General features: G+C 37.4%; 1 protein-coding gene across 1 annotated transcript; it reads left to right on the top strand.

Annotated features, from left to right (window-relative positions):
• Positions 1-4,178: 4,178 nt before the first annotated feature.
• On the top strand, positions 4,179-20,914 carry LOC140144368 (organic cation transporter protein-like). The gene is made up of 10 exons (XM_072166186.1): positions 4,179-4,676; positions 6,156-6,302; positions 9,228-9,339; positions 13,714-13,882; positions 16,276-16,429; positions 16,882-16,973; positions 17,733-17,947; positions 18,566-18,674; positions 19,728-19,940; positions 20,749-20,914. The coding sequence occupies exons 1-10, from the start codon at positions 4,326-4,328 to the stop codon at positions 20,912-20,914; spliced, it is 1,728 nt and encodes a 575-aa protein (XP_072022287.1). The 5' UTR covers positions 4,179-4,325.
• The last annotated feature ends 493 nt before the right edge of the window (positions 20,915-21,407 follow it).

Raw genomic sequence — 21,407 nt, 5'->3', positions numbered from 1 at the left:
TTGACTCAAATTCTACGTTGGGTTAAATACGCAATTGAATAGCTGTTAAATGATTGGCTTTCCATAGTATTCCATTTTCTTATAAAATAAATGTGACTGTTCAATTTATTGTGTGTAAACTTCAAGTTAGTACGTGAATTTGTAGCATCTAAAGTGCCGAGCTCGGTTGAAATCTAGCTAAATCTAGCAGTGTCAAATTCTGTTGCATAACCCCGTCTGGATGATAGAATTATATTTTAAAAAATTGAATTCTAACAGATAGATGTGCAGTAAACACGATTTATCAGCAAGTTAAACAATCGAGTATACATATGACAATTCAGAATTAACTACATGTAAACCAGCCACCAATCTTAAAATACTGCAGTTTCTGTTTCTGTTTGTTTGAAGAGGTTTGGTGCTTTGAGCTGCTATGGCTATGTGCACCATCTGCTAAACAATGCTCTCGTGTACAATACCTTTGTTCCAATACGGTACTTTATATGCTTCACTGCACCTTAGTGATTTCCTATGGCCAAACAGCTGTCTGCCACGTTGCCGTACATATCTCTATCTGTATACTCGTACGTTGATTTCTTCTTATTTCCTTTGTATACTCCTTAAAAACCAAACGGTGTCTTTTCAGAGCCATACCAGGCTGAGTCAGCAGGGGAAGTAGCTAGACTGTGGCCAAAACTCTACACGATCTCAGTCCGGCTAGCTGAAATCCTTGCATCCAAGCCTGCTCCTCATAGACACGTCACTGCAAAACTCAGGCAGGCGTGTTTGTTCATTAATTGTGCATTTCTCTAACACCGTAGTCACGTTTGTGTGATTTTCATGCCGGGAGCCAAATACCATTATATCTGATCATAGTGAAGATTGATATTTTTCACAGGACAATGAGGAGATGAATACGAACACAAATACAAATACGGCGCCATAACGCAAGGTCACGTGAGTTATCACATGTTATGCATTTCCTTCGTATTATTGACAGTATAATTCCTAATTTCGGCATTACTATAGCAAAAAGGCATTCTCTTATCAAATAAGAAGACTTTCTTGGAAAAATTATCACTGCTGCCTGATGGGATCATAGTAGTTGACCCCATTTCCGCCCATTGTGACCGTCGTGAGCGTTTTTACTCTCTTCAACAGGTACGATTCGTTACACTTTCGACACCATGGTGACCTCAATCAAATGGGCCGAGTAAGAGTTGATGTGAATCGGGGAATTATTCATAACCGATCGATACCTTGCCTCACTTTGTTGAGAGCAAGCCAACAAAATTCGCCATAGGTTTGCATAATTAATACAAAAACCGTGAATTTAGTGCCCAAGTGTTCTAGACTTTAACGGGTTAGGCCATTTTAAATCGACTTTCGAAAAGTTTTTTGATACATTCATTGATTTCTCAAAAAGTAAAAATCGCAGTTTAACAAATAACGGTTCAAATGAAAGCCATTATTGGGGGCTAATTGTTGTATCACTATGAAAGGCCTGACACCAATATAAACACTTATTTCGGTGACCCAAGTTCATGGTCATTTCTGCTCACGCACTTTTTTACAGATGGCCTAGAATTTCATATTTCGGTTTCAGCGATTGCCCGAAAAAGGTGGTATGTTTTTGAAAAGCGTTTCCGCTTGGAATGTAGATAGTTGTTGTTGCTATTACTGTTCGCGATTTTAATTTATGCACTTTTTAGCCGGCAATTTTCAATGCATTTTACATAATAGAAATGTCGCTGGCATAAATACCGATATTTTTAACAGTATCGTTTTTTTAAATCAAAATACCATCCAAAAGAGTTCCCAATACTTTTATGAAACCGTAGATACCAAATCGGACTGCAGGTGATGAACAGATTTTGAACTAGAATTAAAAGAACCAGCGTAGGCCTTCTCAAAATGTACTTTTTTAAATTATCGAGTTGTTTAATTTTGGACTGCTTTTTCCTTGTTTTTTATAACAAGAAAATGCTTTACATACCCCAAACTTCTCACATAGTCTTGGCTAAGTGTCCGTTACTGGTTGATATTATTAGAATTAAACGATTTTCATGATTAACTTACTTTTACCGCAATGTTTTCCCTCGCAATGTTCAAATATATCCCCAAAATGGCGTTGCTTTCTGTCTCACATTAATGACAAGGTTATCCCAAGATGTGTGAGAGTTTCTGACACTATATTCACGGGTATTCTATAGCTATTCAAACATATACAAATTTGGCTGGTTTGCGATAAGCTATACCATTTTCACCCTGATGTGGTAGACTGGATCCTTCAGTTTTTCAACAACTACGCACGGTCATCGGGTTGTGCTGTTGGTGAATAAGGCAAAGTGACGGATTGTGGGTAAATAAAAGACGCCGTCATTAGAGGCCAGAAGGATTCAGGCTACTGATATGGCAGTGACATCAGCACTGTATGAATTTCATTACACTCCCTAGCGTTCGATCAAAGCGCTGGTGTACACTCGCACGCGCTTAAAGACACCGCATAGATGCGCGAGCGAAACAGCTGCTTCAACGCGTTGACGTCACTGCCACATCGGGGTGAAAACTGGTGTAGGTCAGGCTTCCTCAAATAGGTTTGTTGAAGCGCCACATGAAATAAAGACTGAAAAGCGCCACTCAATGGCTGCGAAGCAGCTTTCGCGGTGCTTTAGCACGGCCGGGGGAGTCAGAGGGGTGCCCCCTGTGAAGTTAACGTGGTTTTTTTTTAAAGTTGAGGTGCAAATGACGCCATTTGGTGCAATATTTTGCACTATTTTAGCCTGTCTTTACACGGAGAACATGGGAATTTATTTATTTATTTATTTATTTATTTATTTATTTATTTATTTATTTATTTATTTATTTATTTATTTATTTATTTATTTATTTATTTATTTATTTATTTATTTATTTATTTATTTATTTATTTATTTATTTATTTATTTATTTATTTATTTATTTATTTATTTCAAATCTAAACGGCGCCTCGCGCCACTCGGGAAGCCACGCTATTTGCGGACCCCTGGTATAGGTAATAGATGACTATGAAAACTTTCCGCATACCGAATATGGGTTTAGCCCATATTTAATTGCCTTTAGGCCCTATGATTTATTTTTAGAAAAGAAAGCCTAAGACTGGAGCCTAATCAATTGAGAAGGGAATGGATTTTGTCACAGTAATATCAAAATTAATATCGTCCATAACAAGAAGGAATGCATCACGATTTTTTGATATCCAGCTATAGTATTTTAATTGATTTACACTGAACATGAAGCTATAATATCTCTACTATATAGCTTCATGCATGGACATTTGCAGACCGACCTTCTCCATGTAGCGAGTACCACATTAGATTGTGTTTACAAGAAATATATAATAAGCGCCACTTCCACGAAATGTCCTATATGCCAGCAACTTTGATGATAATATATTATCTACAACATCACACCTGTTTTTCAAGAACTCTCTTTTATCTATTCACCTCAAAGAAAGGATTAGAATTATTATAATAGAATCCCTGACCTGATGCAACGCATTTTTAATGAGTTGCTGAGGGACTAGAAATCTTTTATGGTCGAATGAACAACGTATGACCACTACACAGGTCAATGGCTTATTGTGTTCTGGCGGGTTATTTAAAAGCACGGTCCCTGACTTTTTCCAGACAAGGAACAATAGGAACAAATTGCCTGGCAATGGGGTCACATATAATCCCAGTCTATAGTGTGATCAGAACATTATAGGCAGGTAATCATTATAGTATAATCAGTACGAAAAGTCCAATGCGATTTTTAATGTATTTTAAAAATTCAAAGAACCACTTTTTAGCGGGAATTTTTGCAAGTTACACAGCTGAAGTTGTAAAATGGTTGAAATACTACAATATTACGGCGTAAACAAGAATATGTTTGTTTGGTCTTTGTTCCTACAGCCACATCCCTTAAGCAAGATAGAAAATAGAAATGAAAAGGATCATGTAACGGCCATTCCTGCTGCTTGCAATTCAAAATAAAAACGACCTTCACAGCATGTAATGACTTTTTCAACCGGCAGACTGACAAACAACAAACAAAAGACACTCTCTCTATTGCTAAATAGCAATTCATTGTTAACATGATAGGGATGATTAATACACGACTTAATGACAGTTCAACGGTTGTCATGCCACATGGGCACCGTAAAACTGTGAATCAGCGGGTGCATAAATAGGGACAAAAGTTTGAAAGGTTTTTCGGCACTTCGATTTAATATTTGCCAAACCATATTCAAGGACCAGACGTTTCCAACTTCCTACGGAATAAAGGTTTAAGTGGCTCCAAATTGTGTACTACTAATAGTGACAATGCGTTATGACGATATTCTCAAAAATATTGGCGAATTTGGACGCTATCAGAAATATGTCTGTATCACTATCTGTTTATTAGCGATTCCCAGTGCGTGGCACAGTCTTGGGAACACATTTCTTAGTGCTCAACCAGAACACTATTGCCGGACGTTTCCTGGACAAGAATACGAGGAATTTTCGCCGACGAAAAATTGTACGATTCCGTGTAAGAATAAAGAATGGTCAAAGTGTGAGAAGTATAATAGATCGGAGCCATACGACCAGTGTAAAGATGAAGGGGTCGTTCTCAAATGTGATCAAGGATGGGTTTATGATAACACATTTTACGAGTCGACGGCAGTGACAGATGTAAGTAGGTATAAATTATGTATTGCCCAAATTCCTTGCATGTATACACCAAGACAGTTAAGCTGTGTCATTACCCTTCCGGTCTTCAGACATCACCGAAATATATACATAATAAATGTCAAACATTTACAATGCCCTAAATCATGGACACTTTTCTTTGGTACGCCCATTTCCTTTTTAAAGGAATTTTAATTGAATGCCAGTTCTTGTTTATACCAGTTACCCGACATTGCCCTTATGCACTCTCACCCTCCTGCTGTAACCCGGGGCTATAAGCTAAAACTATCTAACGCAACATATATCAAACATGCCGACTTACTCTGCGCACTCTCGAGCACTGGATGATTTAGTCTACTTGAGTACTTCGACGTACTCCAAATCTGTATTGACTTTTCCTCCCTCTATCCCACAATGCACTATTCCAGGGTGTATGACGTAGTCAATTAACCTCATTGATCGTGTACATCTGATGGTCTTTGCCATTATTTTGTCTTAATATGGGCATACTTATTCCATATATGCGGATTATCGTGAAATCCATCGATGTTACTAATTATGTAATTATTGAATACACGAGTGATGCAGTTACGGGGCGATGCAGAACATCTGTGTAAGAGATTATTGTTTACGTTTTATTTTCATCTCTTAAAAAGTGAAACGGACACCGGCCGTATATCAAAGCTTGTCCCGTCGTTGGTTTTTTACCTCTAGGTCTATAAAATGTATACAAAGTTAGGTTTCAAACAGGAAGCTTTTTCGCGACGACACCATGTCAATAAGGCACAGAAATGTTGCTTTTTGCCCCCGAAAGGTATTAGTGATCGTGCGCCATTATCCACTATTCCTTTTTTGTGATGACGGCATCAGCCGAAATGTCCGTATTCCCGAATGTAATGAACATAACTCTGTACTCTCCCGGGGAGATGATGTGTTTTGCGACAAAAAAGGAATCCCCAATAATCATGATAATGGCACCACGATCACTAATACCTTTCGGGGGCAAAAAACAACATTTCTATGCCTTATGGACATGGTGTCGTCGCCAAAAAAAGTTTCCTGTTATTGAAACCTAACTTTGTATACATTTTATAGACCTAATGGTGAAAAACTGATGACGGGACACGCAGTGATATTTTACCGGCGTCCGTTTCGCTTTTTTTTCGGAGTTGCATCACCGCATCACTCGTGTATTCAATAATTGCATAACTAGTAAAGTCGATGGCCTTTACGATAATCCGCATATATGGAATCAGTATGCCCATATTAAGACAAAATAATTGCAAAGGCCTGGCAAAGACCATCGGATGCACACGATCTATGAGGTTGATGAACTACGTCATACCCCCCTGGAATAGTGCATTGTAGAAAAGAAAGAAAAAGGTCAATATGGCCTAAGCAGTTCGGAGCTAATATCTAGATACTGCATTTTAACTTTAAGTGCAGTTTTTGTCTTTAACTCTTTCTTTTATCTTGTTTCAGTTCGATTTAGTATGTGGGCAAAATTCAAAACGTCAGCTTTCCAAGTCTTTAGCTCTGGCCGGCAAGATGGTCGGTTCGGCCGTTTTTGGTTACTTAGCAGATGTCGTAGGCAGAAAACCCATGTTTCTATTTGGAATTATCATGCAGGTATTGTTTTCGCAGATTGTGATTTTAAGTTTTGGTCCCGGGACGGGGTACTTGAGCCAGTGGGTAAAAAAGCAACCCATGTTTCAGCCAATTATTCGGCTAATCTGCAGACAAATTAAAGCTGAAAAAATGACTAAGTTCAGCTAATATTAATTATTAAAATATGCAAAATTGATGCCAATAGAAAACCGTACATGATATCAGGGTGCGCCCCCCCCCCCCCACACACACACATATGTATACAAAGTTCTTTCAATTGATAACAAAAAAATACACAAAAAGTAATTAATTATGCAAATTAGCTAATTACAGCTAATTATGTATTCATGATATTAATGAGTAATTTTGTGTGTTTTTTTATATTTAATGAAAGTCTATTCATTCATCATAAATTTGTGAAATATGAACCTTTTAAGAACTGCAGTTAATTACTTAAAAATAATACAAAAAAGTACAAAGTTTGACATTTTGACGGTGTCTGGAATAGAATTTTCTTTTTTACTGTAAACATGGTATGTGTCACCATTAATCAAAGCCAAATCCGAAAAGTAAAAATAAAAATTCATTTGCAATGAGACTTTAAATTAACATTTTGTTATCTGGATTAACATGGGATAGATAAAAGGAACAGCCATTCCACTGTACCGCGTATACACAAATAGTATGGCCTTGGACACACACAATGGCTTAGAGCTAATGTGGTTTGGAAAACTACTCCTTAATATTATTAATAATGTTATGTTTCAACTAGTTTCCCTCAAGTGCTTTATTCGTTGTCGACGGAAACAATTTACGTGATAAGAAAGACTGAAACTTCAGCTGAATGGTGGAAGGTCCGACTTTTTCAATAGGCATATATTTATTGATTTATGAGCAATCTTCTACAATCCGTAAAACAGGTAGTAATTCTTGAACAAAGCAAAATTTAATTTTGTTGAACTCAATTGTAGCTTCAGAAAGGTTTCATATACCATATATTAAAAATTAAAACAATTGGGATAAATGGAACATACTAAGGAAATTCATTTTTGACATGGATGTTTTCCAACATCAGCCGACTTTGATGCGCGCGCTTTTTAATTCACTATTATGCTTGCATGTACAATGTGGCAGAATTATTGTGCAGCCACTGTGACATACCTAGTTATAGTAAGAGGTGAAAATGCGACTCATAATCGTAATTGGCGGCACGTATTTGATCTGCTACCTCAAAATGAGCGTAAAGTCGGTAGTTTCGAGACATCCTGGCGAACTAGGTTGATGTTCTTTGTTTGCCGCGCACCTAGTAAGGGTACAAGCCAGTAGTATATCCTTTGAGAATGACTCATTGCATTGTGCACCCATTCGCAAACGCCATACAGACATACCACTGCCTTGAACAGGTGCGTAAGAAACAACCGCAGTAGCCAGGGCGTCTCGAAACTACTAAGTTGCGACATTATGCTCATTTGTTGGTAGCAAGTCGCACATGTACCTACCTTTTCAACAGAGTACCGCCTGGGTTTTGGTTTAAGGGTACCTATACATGGTTTATCGACAAGTGACTCATTTCGAAATGCAGTCATGCTTCAATGGGACTCGAACCAGTGATCCGTTAATCCAAGGGTCCATTTCCCTAAACTTACCCCTCCGTAACTCAAGTAACCGCTCGTAAAGTTACGAATACCCAATACTAGACGTAACTTTACGAAGGGTCCATGTAGTAAATCCCTATTACTTACGACGGGTACCGTTTGTAAGTAGGTTTAGTGAAATGGAACTAAGTTACGAACGATTCCGAGACTTACGAAGCTTCGTAAAGTTTAGAGAAATGGACCTCGGGTTTTACCGCTAGGCCACGCAGGCAGTTGGACGGATCATATAAAACATAAATCTCATAATGCTGTGTTTTAGCCTTTTGTTTACATAAAAAATATCACAATTTGTAAAAATGGAATGGCCGTTTTACATATAAATAGCACGAAAGTTTGGAGAAGGTCTCAAACAAATAATGAAGACACAGATACGATGATGAAATTACATAAGTCAGGAAATATCTGCGTCACAATGTTTTGTTTCGGTGTTTGGAATTTGACCTTAAAATTTACGACTTCATGACAGTATCATTCAAAATCAACAAAAGATCCCGGCAAAAGATATTTCATCAATATCTGGCCTCATTCTTTCTCTGAAATTTTTGAACATGAATGTGAAAAAGCTTCCACAATGGTTCGCTGGTTAGTGTACTACTCTGCCTGTATCGCTGTTTTTCGTTTTGTTGAGTAAATTGTTGAGTGTATATATATTTATATTTTTGATGTGTAATTTGTATTTTGTAAAGCCGGCGCTTTTCAGCCTATGCTGCCTGCCGGCTATTTGTATACCGTTAATAAATAAGTAAATAATAAATAAAGTAGTAAAAACAGCCTTGATCTAAAAAAATGGGCGAGAGGTGTCATATTTACGGATTTAGGCTAAATTCAAAATTGATATAAAACGTTTGTTTTTTGATCAATTACACAAATTATTTTTTGTCATTGATTGAAATTGTGTCTATCAATATTACACAATTTTTACTCCAAAGGCGCTTTAATTTCTTCATATGATTTTTCATAATGATAAAGTGAATTCCCTGGCCCTCTACAATTACGCAGAAATGATCCAGTAACCTTAATGCATTTGTCAACATTAATCGCTACGAAGCTGTATCATATATATAATTATTAAGGTATACGACCTGACAAAATGTCTAAGATACGACTTCAGCCGAATTAGATTATTCGAAAACTTTTTTAAAAATGGTCAGTTCAATATTATTGTGCCAAACATTACGTAATTAAATATATCAGGGCAAGTATACGTGCATCAAACGATCTTTACATGAACCTTATAAAACACTTCAAAGATTAAAGTTAACTTTTATTCCCAATGTAATTTTCATCAAAGGTGTCCGTTGGAGTTGGTGCGTCATTTTCACCGAGTTTCCCCGTCTTCTGTGCGGTACAATTTCTTCTTGGCGTCACGGCATCTGGTGTTTTCGTTGTAGCCATTGTAATTGGTAAGGCTAATTATTATTCTTAAGGGGGTACTGCCCCTGCGTATTGGTGACAAGTAAGATATGTATACTATAGGGGCAAGGACAATAACTACTGCACTGGAAGTTTTATTTCAGCACAGACCTGAGTTGTGGAGTTACAGTCAAAAATGAGGGAAAACCAATATTTCATCAATAAATCAATAACTACTTGCCTTGAGTTGCTGAATTTTCAATGCAGTAGTTGTTGTCATTGCCCCTATAATATACATATCTTACTTCTCACCAATGCGCTATAATTTTTGAGTAAAACGCAAAAATAGGCACAAAATTGGCCAGGGGTGTAGTACCCCCTTAAACACTTCCTGCAATCTTATTCGCTGTCGTAGTGCTCATTAGAATATGACCGTTGCTAGGTCAACTGGATCACGCTTTCTTTAACACAAAGCCTATGGCATATCAAAATTTGGAACAGGTGTATGAGCCCAGGCTTGGAGCAGTAACCAATGGTTACTAACGTGCACTACAACAGCGAATTCGGCTTCTTGCCCGTGTGATATGACGCGATATAATACGGTTCAGCTCGTGGGCATCGACGTGCTATTTGAACCAATCGGAAGCGCATAGCAGCAATGAGACTGATCGATTTTAGAATTTAATTAGATTAAAATTTGTATAGTTATGATATTTTTTATTTGAATTGAAGTTTTTAAGAATGAGAATAAAGGTATTGTTTCAGCCGCTGTCGTGCATCTATCGTCTCATAATAACACGGGCAACGTAATAATTTTTGGCCAAAATACCACTCAGCCAAAGTAGATAATAAGCCCAATCGACATTGTAACTTCCGGTTTTTGAGAGCACTTCTGGGACACACTCATAGAAATGACTTGTTCGCCTTGTTGGCGCAATTCAAAAGGAGTAAGTTTGGACAACTCAAAAATAGTGTAAAAGTTGCCAAAACAAAATTCATTTTAGTTATCCGAACTTAAAAATGCTGAAAAAGCTCAAAAAGTTCCGTCAACTATAAATCAACTTTGTTGGCATTACTTAAAAAGTTGATGTAAGTCGTTGCGTCAACCTTTTAAGTAATGCCAACTTCTGAATTCAAGTTCAGGGAACTTAGAAAAATAAACAAGGTTCAAAGAACCAATTAGTTGAGTTATTGTAACTCAAACATGTAAGTTGATGTAACTCGTTCGTATTAAGTTACTGGTACTTATTGTTTTGAGTTATTCCAATTTGGTACTTTGTTACTTAATTCACGTAATTGGATCATTTTCTGCACAATTAGCAGTATTCAAATATTTATTTTTGTAATCAGTGCAAACTTTTGTATACTATAGCACACCTCTAGAAAATTATGCTAACCTAGTTTCATTTTCTGAGTTGTAACAACTCAATAAAGTAAGTGCAAATGAGTGCGACCAACATAATGATATCGAGTCAGCGTTACTCAAAATTGTACGCGTTGGCATTACTCAGAAGGTTGACGCAACGACTTACATCAACTTACTGAGTAATGCCAACGAACAATTTCTATGAGTGCACTAGTGATCTCTGACATATCGGGGAAATTGCTCTAATTATTATTCATTAATTTATTATTGGAATAATGTTATCATTAAAAATATTTAAATAATTAATTTATATAATGAACATATTTTTTGGATTTATTTTTATTCTAGTAAACTTTTTCAATTATATTTTGTACGCACAAACACCATTTTTTTTCTGAATTTTCCCGATAGGTCAGAGGGCAAAGTGTCCTAAAAATGCACAAACTGTCCCACAATGCATTGCAAACTTCTAATGCCGATTTGGCTTATTAAATTTATATTTTTCTAATCCGTCAGTGATGTTTGTTTGTGATAAGAAGTTACACAATAAAAGATGAAAACATTATTTCACTACACCAAATAAAAACATCGCCCTTCTTTTCTACCAATGCTGATGTTACTGCAATTCATCGGGAAACTATGATATCTATTATTTTCTATTAAGTAAATCGTTGCGTTTAAACACGTTTTTAGAAGTTCATCTGAGGCCAAGAAAAAGTAATCTCAGAGTAAATGATTGCATTTTACTCAGTATATGATGTAGGCCTATTTGTTAATGATCCATTGTCGATGCCACGAACAGCTGCCCTGCCAATTTATGCAATATTGGTCTATTCCATTTAAAATCCACACCACCCCTGTGGAAAATTTTGGAAATATCTTCCACAGGGCACACCGACACCGCCTGGCTAATAATTATTTGGTGTAGCAGAGACACTAAAATGAATACACGGGATCGATACACGTGAATTGCTATGCACGATTTTGATATCAGACGAAAATCTTCGGATACCGGGTTAGAAAATGATGAATATCTCCCGTAAATGAATTTTTCTCAAGAAACCAGATGTGGTCTCATACACTTGAAAATACGTGTTGAACAGATATGATGGTCGCTAGAATGCGCTTTGAAAATTGGCCGTGTGCTTTGAACTCAAAATCGGACCAAAACTCTAATTTTATACTGCGTTGGTCCTGTATGGACTACATCGTGTAGTACAGCTGCACTAGTACTAGGCAGTATAAAAGTCGATGACCATTGACTTCAATGGGGTATACAAGCTTATTCACGCACAACCAAGATCAATTACCCGGCTATTGTGAGTAGCCTTAGTCATGTCCCTCGACTAATTATTCGTCTCAAAGAGCTTCAAAGGTCTGAACCAAATGGCCAATCGTGGCTGTGGATTCAACCTACCATGGCGATTTCTCCCATGAAGATATAGGGTCGATGACACTGTGCAGGGGGAGTATGAAAAGTAATCTCAAAGTAAATGATTGCATTTTACTCAGTATATGATGTATTTTTTAACGATCCATTGTCGATGCCACGAACAGCTGCCTGCCAATTTATACAATATTGGGCTATTCCATTTAAAATCCACACCACCCACACATTAGGCTGCTCCATGTGAATGTCATGCACCCTCTGAGAAAGATTCAACCTGAATCTTTCACTGAGGGAGAGTAAGTTTCAAATGGAGCTGCCTAATGTGCTTATTCCATTTGAAATTCATACTCCCCCTGTGGAAGATATTTTCAAAATCTTCCACAGGGGAGTGTGAATTTTAAGTGGAATAGCCCATTGCACTCCAATATAACAGCGATATTAATACGTACGATCTTATAATGAAATTGGTTAATTTGATTTCAAACCTGATTTTTTGGGCATATTTGTAACGTTTACACATGTCGCAACTTACAACTATTGACCTAAATGGAATTAGCCTCATTTATTGTGTTTGTAGGTCAACGGAGCAATTTGGACATAATGTCGCCCCCATACGACTCCATGTTAAACGGCCAAAATAGCCAGCGGGGTTTCTTTCCCTTTACCTTGTTATTTCAGTTTAAAATGGACAGAAACATTTCCTAGCAGGTATTACTAATATTATTTCAGCATTTTGACGTTTTAAAAATATCGTTGTAGTGTTTTTCGTATCAAAGGTTTTTAAATTATTTTAATGGCCTTCATATAACCCGACATTTATATGTTATTAAAACATGCTTATAAAGACGTTTAGGTCTATTATGTTTTTTAACAAAATTATTTGTGTTTGCTGTGTTATTAGTAGTTCATACACTCCTATATCAAAGCAGCCAATCAGAAAAGCTGTTAGAAAAGTACGAAACATGCATTGATTGTGTATATTGTGCACTCCGCGTACTACGCGCAGTGTTTTGTGCTGATGTTGATGCGTCTAATGCACTCCCCCCCTTCGGGCTCGTGCATTAGACGCATCAACATCAGCGCGCGTGCATTATTTTGTCTAATTTCACTCCCAATAAGTAATACGCGTGCATTAACCTATAAATAGCAAAATGGATATTTCCTGATATGAGCTATCTTTAGTAGATGGCTGATGTGTTTGACCGGTCAGACTATAAGCGGAAACCCCCGATTACCGATTATCTAATCGACCGATACCGATGCCGATTACTTTGATAGATGAGTTTACTGTATTCTAGATAGTGACAAGGTATTAATGGACATGTAAAATATACAGTGTTTCCATACGTTACACGGCACTTCTAATCAATTCTTATTGACTGGAATTTTTTATTATTTTTTTACCATAGGTGACACGATCACCAGTTTGTCATACACCCAGATCATCAATAATCTTGTTCAGTCCAGTTTTCCAGAAAGTACCCTCCGCATGAGGAAATTAGTTATCAAATGTTGATGATTGCATGGTAACAGGTGCCGTTCTGGAAATAATCTTGGCCAGAACTGCCAGGGAATGGTTGAATGAGTAACCAAGAGATATCAGTTAAACAATGTGCAAACAATGTATTAATTAATATTGCAGTTGTTGCTTAATCTCGTTACATACAGCGACAGAATTAGTCGGACCTTCCAAACGAGCTTTGGCTGGTATGGGCGTCCAATATTGCTACAGTATTGGCTACATGAGTATAGCACTCATCGCATGGAGGCTGAGGGCATGGCCAAAGATTGAATTGGCAATCTCTATTCCGTCTGCAGCATTTCTATCCTATTACTGGTAAATGTTTTTATTGAGTATCATGTGATTTTGTTGACTTGTGCTATCATGGCTATAATGTTTGCAACGCACTGCATGGATTATTGTTCTATTATGTCCGATTTGAGCGCTGACATATTGTAAAATGTTGCCAATCAATATTCATGAGAGTATTCTTTCAACGTTCAGTTATAAAAAATGTCTTGTGTTTGGCCGGTGTGAAATACATACTTGTTGTTTTAATGTAACGCATAAAGGTTTGGGCATCATTGAATGGCTGCCTAGTGCTATTATATGTTTAGTTTCTATAATAATAATAATAATTTTTTTATTCATTGCTTTCTTTCCTTTCTCTGCACTTATTCTTTCTTATGCCTACACTTTAGGGGCTGTCACTCCCTCGCTCTCCTTCTCCCCCTCTTCCTTTCTTTTCCTCCCCTCCCATCCAATCTCGATTACCCATCCGCTTCTCCTCTTTTCACCCCTCTACCCCTCCTTCACTCCCTCACTTGTCCTTGGCTTAAACCCATTTGACTTTATTGAATAGACCTATAACCATAATAATGACGAGTTATTTATAGAAAGTGGCACAGATAGACCTATATACCTGGCAGCAATGACACGTTGTTACGAGTAACCGATCAGCAACTCTATTGAATTTATTTAAATGAGGCGCCTAAATAAAGGTGGGTATTAGAACAAAAGGTACCTCTCGCTCGTGTAGGCGCTTTCGCGTAACTTTCGTTTGATCACTTATTGACAGTAGCCTGTCTATTACAGCGTTAATACGCTGTCAGGTTAGTTGCCGATTTAATGGTGGAAGCCCTTTGTCCCGAACAAAAGGTACCTCTCGATGAATAGCGTGTCGGTAAATCAAATCGGCACAAAGGAACAATGCGTTACGTAATCTATTGCCACTCTATGTTTATAAAAGCTCTTTGTATGTTTGTATGGTTATATTATACTCCCGGACGACGCTACGTACCCCACTTTCTTGCATGTATCCAAATTACTATTAATGAGTTTCTCTTTTGTTAAGAAAACAAAAAATCAGGGGATTCAAAAGAGGAGCAGAACTTATCTAAAGCTGTATTTATACTACATCGCTGAGCGACAGCGATTGGTTTTTACCCAATGAGGTATAGCGCTTTTTATTGCGTTAGGGAAAGCGCCACTACCTCATTGGTCAAATACCAACCGCTTTTCGCTCAGTGATAGAGTAATAAATTCAAATTTAGTGTAGAAAGAACACATACTAGTACCATAAGTATAATAGCCTATTATCATGATCGTGCTAAGCTTATTATCGGGTACATGTCCACCCTTGTGTTTATATATAATGTGGACAATAATAATATATGGATCGGATATCAATCACGCGTGGACGGCAACAAGACTGGTGAGGCGCTAGGCATGGCATGGGTGCTGGAAGTATAAGCGTCATAAAATTTTGATTTGTTTGTTTGTTTGTTTGTTTGTTTGTTTGTATGGAACATAAGCGATGCATGATGATGCAGGTGATTTGATTATGAATTAGTTTATTGTCACCGGAAAGCCTCTTACCTAGGTTCCCTTCTCCACTCACTAATATTCCACCCTCTTTCCCTCTCCACCTTTCCCCAGTGTCTCATTCTCCCCTTCGCTTCTCCCCCTACACGCGATATCTTCTCTCCCCTACACATAAATTCCAATCCACTCTCGAGCTCTATCTTCCCCTTCCTTCCCTTCCCTCTTTGAAATCCCTCTCCCCTCTATTTATCTTTCTCCCTCCCCCTTACCCCCCCCCCCCCACACACACACACACCCCAACACACACTCTCCCCATTTCTTTCGAGCAATAAATAACTTAAATAAAAGTCAATTAGACCATATTGGAAGTAATATAGCTTCAATCGATCCTCTTGCATGCGATATGCATATAAATAAACACTCGGGTGCCTATTCTTTTGTAATCTCGGTGGAAATATTTCGATGGTCTATATTTTTTCACAGCCGGGAGATTATTCTAGGATTATTCGGCAATGTAAACCACGCTTTCCAATGTAAATTGACTTGTTCGACTTTTCTGCTCGTGAATATTGCACTGTGAAATTTAACAACTTCTTTTGTATGCTTTGATCAAGGTAACTTCAAACCTGATCTTTTGCGGTCACACGATTATGTAATGTACTGAAATGAAAACCGAAACCGCTTTCTAAAAGTTTTAAGTTTCTAACAAATGTACCGACAAAGGTATCGGTAATGACGTCAGTCAAGAGCTTAGGTAGGATAATAGGAAACGTACACGCGCGCACATCATCTGCGGCGAATGCAATATGTTTTAAATAATTGTAGTCATCCGGGGTACTTCAAAGACACTATACAATGCGCGAATATATTGTATCACTCAGAACTGAATCGTTATTGATTTGTAGGCTTGTTCCGGAATCACCAAGATGGCTGTTATCCAAAGGGCGCACAGAAGAAGCCAAGAAAATTCTCACGAAAGCTGCTAAAGTCAATAAAGTGGAATTACCTGATACATTTTTAGACCAAAATTTAGAACTTGAAGATGTGAAGGTGGGTGTTTAATTGTCGTCATATATTGATACTCGAACTGCTCGTTTGACTTTGAATGTTACAAAAAGTAACGCGCACACTAATAAGGCCTAAAAAATTGTTTGATTGGCGTAACCCGACCTACCCTAAAATTAGGCCCGACCCTAGAGTAAATAAAAAATTATATTTAAAAGAAAGAAGAAAAAAGTTCCAAGGTCTTTGTCAAACGCAATTTACAGGAATTTAAAAAGAAAATTTTAACTTTTAAAAAAGTTAAAAATTTGTTTAAACAATTCCTACCTACCTACCCTAATTTTACGCCAAACAATTTTTGGCCTTATTTGTGTGTCCATACCACACCGGCTGATGACGCACTTCAAAAGTAATAGTGATATGATAACTCACACTTAATTTCATGTTTTTTGAACTATATTTCTTTTATTCGTCTTGACTAATTTTGTTTTGCTTTCTTCATGTGACAGAAGGGTGATAATAATGCTCAGAGAGTCAGTGCTTGGGCCCTATTACGAACTCCTAACATGCGATTCAAAACACTCATCATAAACTTCGCGTGGTATGTAAACCGCAGTACGTAATAATGAACAGTTTCTGAAACTGTTTTTAGAATAAAATAGAAATAAAATAACAATAACGTTCATTTGATCACAGACTAAGGAAGCCTGATAACGTTTTAGAAATAGCCGAGTGGGAGGGTTTCCATTTTTTTGTATAAAAACTAAAGCCATTAAATGTACATCATTATATAACGATTTGTGATACGTAATCGCGTCACAATTGATTTGGTTTAGAAGGCAGAGTATTTATTTAAATTTTATATGCGCCATTATTTTTGTTTTTAATTTAGTGAAAATGAAGACTGAAAAGAAAAACAAAATCATGAAATGATGCAATGGATGTATCGGGTGATTTTGGATTAGTTATCGTATATCATGATTATTATCAAAAATGTCCTGAAATCTTGCAGTAAGGTACTTACAGACTCGATAGCATGGACAAGATTTCCCAAGATACGCCCCAATTAGGGTGTAAATATATCTCAATATGACACCTAATAGAGCCAATCTAACACCCTGTTTTAGGTGTAATGACCTTTTTTGAAAACGGGTCCTCAGGTGGCCACCCTAGGTGTCAAAATGAACATGACACCCAAAGGTGTCAATTTCTTACACCCATAAAAGAGTAAATTTGACACCTTTAGGTGGTCACCTGAGGACCCATTTTTGACACTAGTTTTGGTGTGAAAATGACACCAAATATTTTTTCAGTGATATGCTTATTAACGAATTTTTACGGTGCCCAATCTCTTTGAAAGGATCGCCAACTCAATGGTGTACTACGGTCTGGCGTTTTTCACAGAAGATCTCAGCAGCGATCCGTACCTGGCGTTTTTCATATCAGGTGCGGTGGATATTCCAGCCTATATTTTATGCCAATTACTACTGGATCATCTTGGGAGAAGACGTCTTATATCTGGGTTCATGATTATTGGCAGTATTTCTTTATTCTGTTGTATTCCAATACCAAACGGTAGGTTTGTTTTCTCCCCAAATTTCCATCCTAAAATTGTGTTTCAATCTCAAAATACAATTTATTTAATACCCAACTAACCATCCCTGGCACATGATTGAACCACTTTCCTTCCAGTGGCGTAGCCAGGGGCACCTACCCCCTGTGAGAAGCAATAGGTGAAAACATTTTTGAATGTATCGCGCTGCACTACAAGGAGGTTGTACACACCACCTGTGTATGTCTGCAATCATATATTGAATACAATACCGCTCTTTTTAAAGATACTAATCTTACAGGTGCGAGTGATCAGCATGATATGAATAATCTATAGAATTACGATCCAAGTCTTTATCCCTGCTCTATGACATCTATAGTCGTGTTCACACGGTCGGACGTAAGTCACTTAATACCGGTAATAAGTCACTATTATCGGTTATAAGTCATTTATTACCGGTAATAACTCACTTATGTCCGACCGTGTGAACACGACTTTTGATTCAATGCAGAGGTATACCGCGTGAACGTACTAGTGCAGCGTGATATATTCAAAAATTGTTTTAACCTATTGCTATGGTAGTTAATCCGAATATTACGTCACATTGACAGCGAATAATATTTATTATGTATTGTTTTCAGAATTGGGCAATGTGACGTTAGTCTTTGCAATGATCGGGAAATTCTGTATATCAGGATCTTATGCAGTTGTATACCTATTTGCTACCGAGTTGTTTCCCACTTCGATAAGGTAAAGAAATGGAGACTATATTAAGGTGGTACTACACCCCCTGATAAATTTTGTGACAACTTTTGCATTTTTCTCAAAAAATAACTACACACTGGTAACAAAAGTTATGTATATTAAAGGGGCAAGGAATACAATAATTACTTCACTGATATTTCAGTGATTCAAGACAAGTGGTTCATTATAAATGTTAAGAAATGAGGTACATTCCAGCGGTACCTCTTTCACTGAAATTCCAGTGTAGTAACTGGATTCCTTGCCCCTATAATATACATAACTTTTGTTACCAGTGTGTTATATTTTTTGAGAAAAATGCAAAAATAGTCACAAATTTATCAAGGGGTGTAGTACCACCTTAATAGCATGATTAGCTATCTCAACAGCAACATGTGCTCCAAAGTGTAGCCTACGTGAAAAAAGAAATAGTAGAGAGTTTGCGATTCCCATACGCGTGATTGTACGCCCGTCTATGGCACGTATTTTGTATAATGAAAGTGAGAAACTTGGGTTTTCTGCGATAAACGAGGTTTTCGATCGATAAACCTGGTTTCTCGGTTCAAAAAGCAAAGTTTTTGAAATCACCATTTAATATCGAATTTGATAAAGGTTTTTCGATTTGAAAAAACAGTTTATTGATTCGAGAAGCAAGGTTTTTCTGAGAAACTTGGGTTTTCGATTGAGAATGATGATACCCAACGCACCGCAGGGTTTATTGTTCTATTGTGTCCGATTTGAGCGCTGACATATTGGAAAACGTTGCCAAGTGTTTGCCATTCTCAATGATTATGTATACTTTTATACTTTAGACCAACAATTTAGCAGTTCTGAAGCCCAAACGTTTTGCATAACTCTAGGGTTAAGACCAACCTTAAATCTTCATTCGTCGTTAAATAAACCGGTCCTTTTCTAGACATTTATTGTTTGGAATTCCATAAAAAAATATTGAAGGAATTTGTAATTTTTCTATTGGAGGAGGTTTTTTTCCGGAAGCTTCTGGAATAGCCTGCATGTAAAACGAGATTTTCAAATAACCCCGTTTTTCGTTTCTTTTTGAAGGAATGTCGGTATTGGAATGGGCTCATTCTCCGGTTCTATATGCAGTATTTTATCTCCATATATCTTATTATTAGCCGATATCGTCTCCCAAGAACTACCCTTCATTATATTTGGAAGCTTTTCTTTCGTTGCTGGAATTCTATTGTTATTACTACCTGAAACACTGGGAAGAAAACTACCGGAAACTCTGGAAGAAGGAGAACTTGTAGGAAAGTAAGTTAATATCAAAGGAGCGAGAGAGTAAGGTACTACTCTTCTCCTATATTCCTATACTTCGGGTGCGTCAGTCCGAAAATGAAAAACACTAAAACACTACCCTAGTCCGAAAATAATGTGCGCTAGTCCGAAAATGAAAACCAATGCAACAGTACGACATTGCGCTAATCCGAAATGTTATGAAAAACACGCCGCTAATTACAATTCTGAAAACCACCCCGCTGGTCCGAATCTGAAAAACACTTGGTCTGGCACTGCGGCGCTAGTCCAAGCTGAAAAACATTACACTAGTCCGATTCTAAAAAAAAAACCACTGCGCTACATCATGGCTACATATAGTCCTAATTTGAAAAGCACTGCGCTAGTTCGAATCAATATTGTTGTGCGGAGTGATCAGAATCAAACCTGTGGTGGAGGAACCTATACGTACGTAAGTTACTCGTTATGAGAGATTGCGATTTCCAAACGTAGCATCGAACGTACGTGGAATCTATTCAAAATACCGTCACAGGAGAGTGGTTTTGAATAGATTCCACGTACGTTCGATACGTACGATTGGAAATCGCAATCTCTCTAATATACCCGGATAATATGGGTTTCTCGTATGTTCATTAGAGTCTAATATAATCAATTGGTAATATTTTGGGCGGTCGCGGTAATGGGCATGTGTCGGTATTCATGCTTACTGCTTAACTTCGAAGGACGTTCCGGTAAGGACGGAGCGCGCTCATGGTTTATTTACCCAATTTTTAATTGCTCCATGCCAATATATTTCATCCAATCTGTACTTTTGTGTTCTTTACAGAGGCTTGTCACTTTGGCAGCGGATAAAAGGAGACACGCAAGATGAATATGACCAGAAGTTCGCCAAACTTACAGAAAATATACAAGTTATGGAAACAGACAATGAACTTAAACCCTTGAAACAAGCTAGATCTTCGACATATATGTCACTTTTTGAAACAGATTAGCACCTGGTTCTGTGCCATCTGATATCCTACGAGACAAGTCAACAGAGGGCGGTGCAGTCAGCGAAGTGAGCTAATACTAGACTCTTGATTTAGAATATATTGTATGACTAATTTTATTTTTAGGCGGGAACTGCAGCTGCTGCATTATGACGTGGCGCCAAAATTTGACAAAAGGTGATAAATGCATGCATGTATAGGCGATGCGACAGATGTAAAAAACTTTTGATTTATGAATGAAGTGACGGCATTCTGTGGTGTTGAAATGCAATTATCTCCGAATTGGGATTTATTCAGACAAGCAAACTTACATACCTATAAAATTTATTTTAAGACAAAATGTACAGATGTAAAGAAATTGAAGAATATTAATGATAGGTTTAATGAACGCGTATTACTTGTTGGGAGGTAAATTAGACAAAATAATGCACGCGCGCTGATGTTGATGCGTCTAATGCACGATACGCCCGAATCAATTTAAAAGTACTTCCATTTT

Source organism: Amphiura filiformis, unplaced genomic scaffold (assembly GCF_039555335.1).
Source record: "Amphiura filiformis unplaced genomic scaffold, Afil_fr2py scaffold_51, whole genome shotgun sequence".
Classification (NCBI taxonomy): domain Eukaryota; kingdom Metazoa; phylum Echinodermata; class Ophiuroidea; order Amphilepidida; family Amphiuridae; genus Amphiura; species Amphiura filiformis.
Note: the sequence above shows the minus strand (reverse complement) of the source record. Positions and strands in the feature narration are given on the sequence as shown.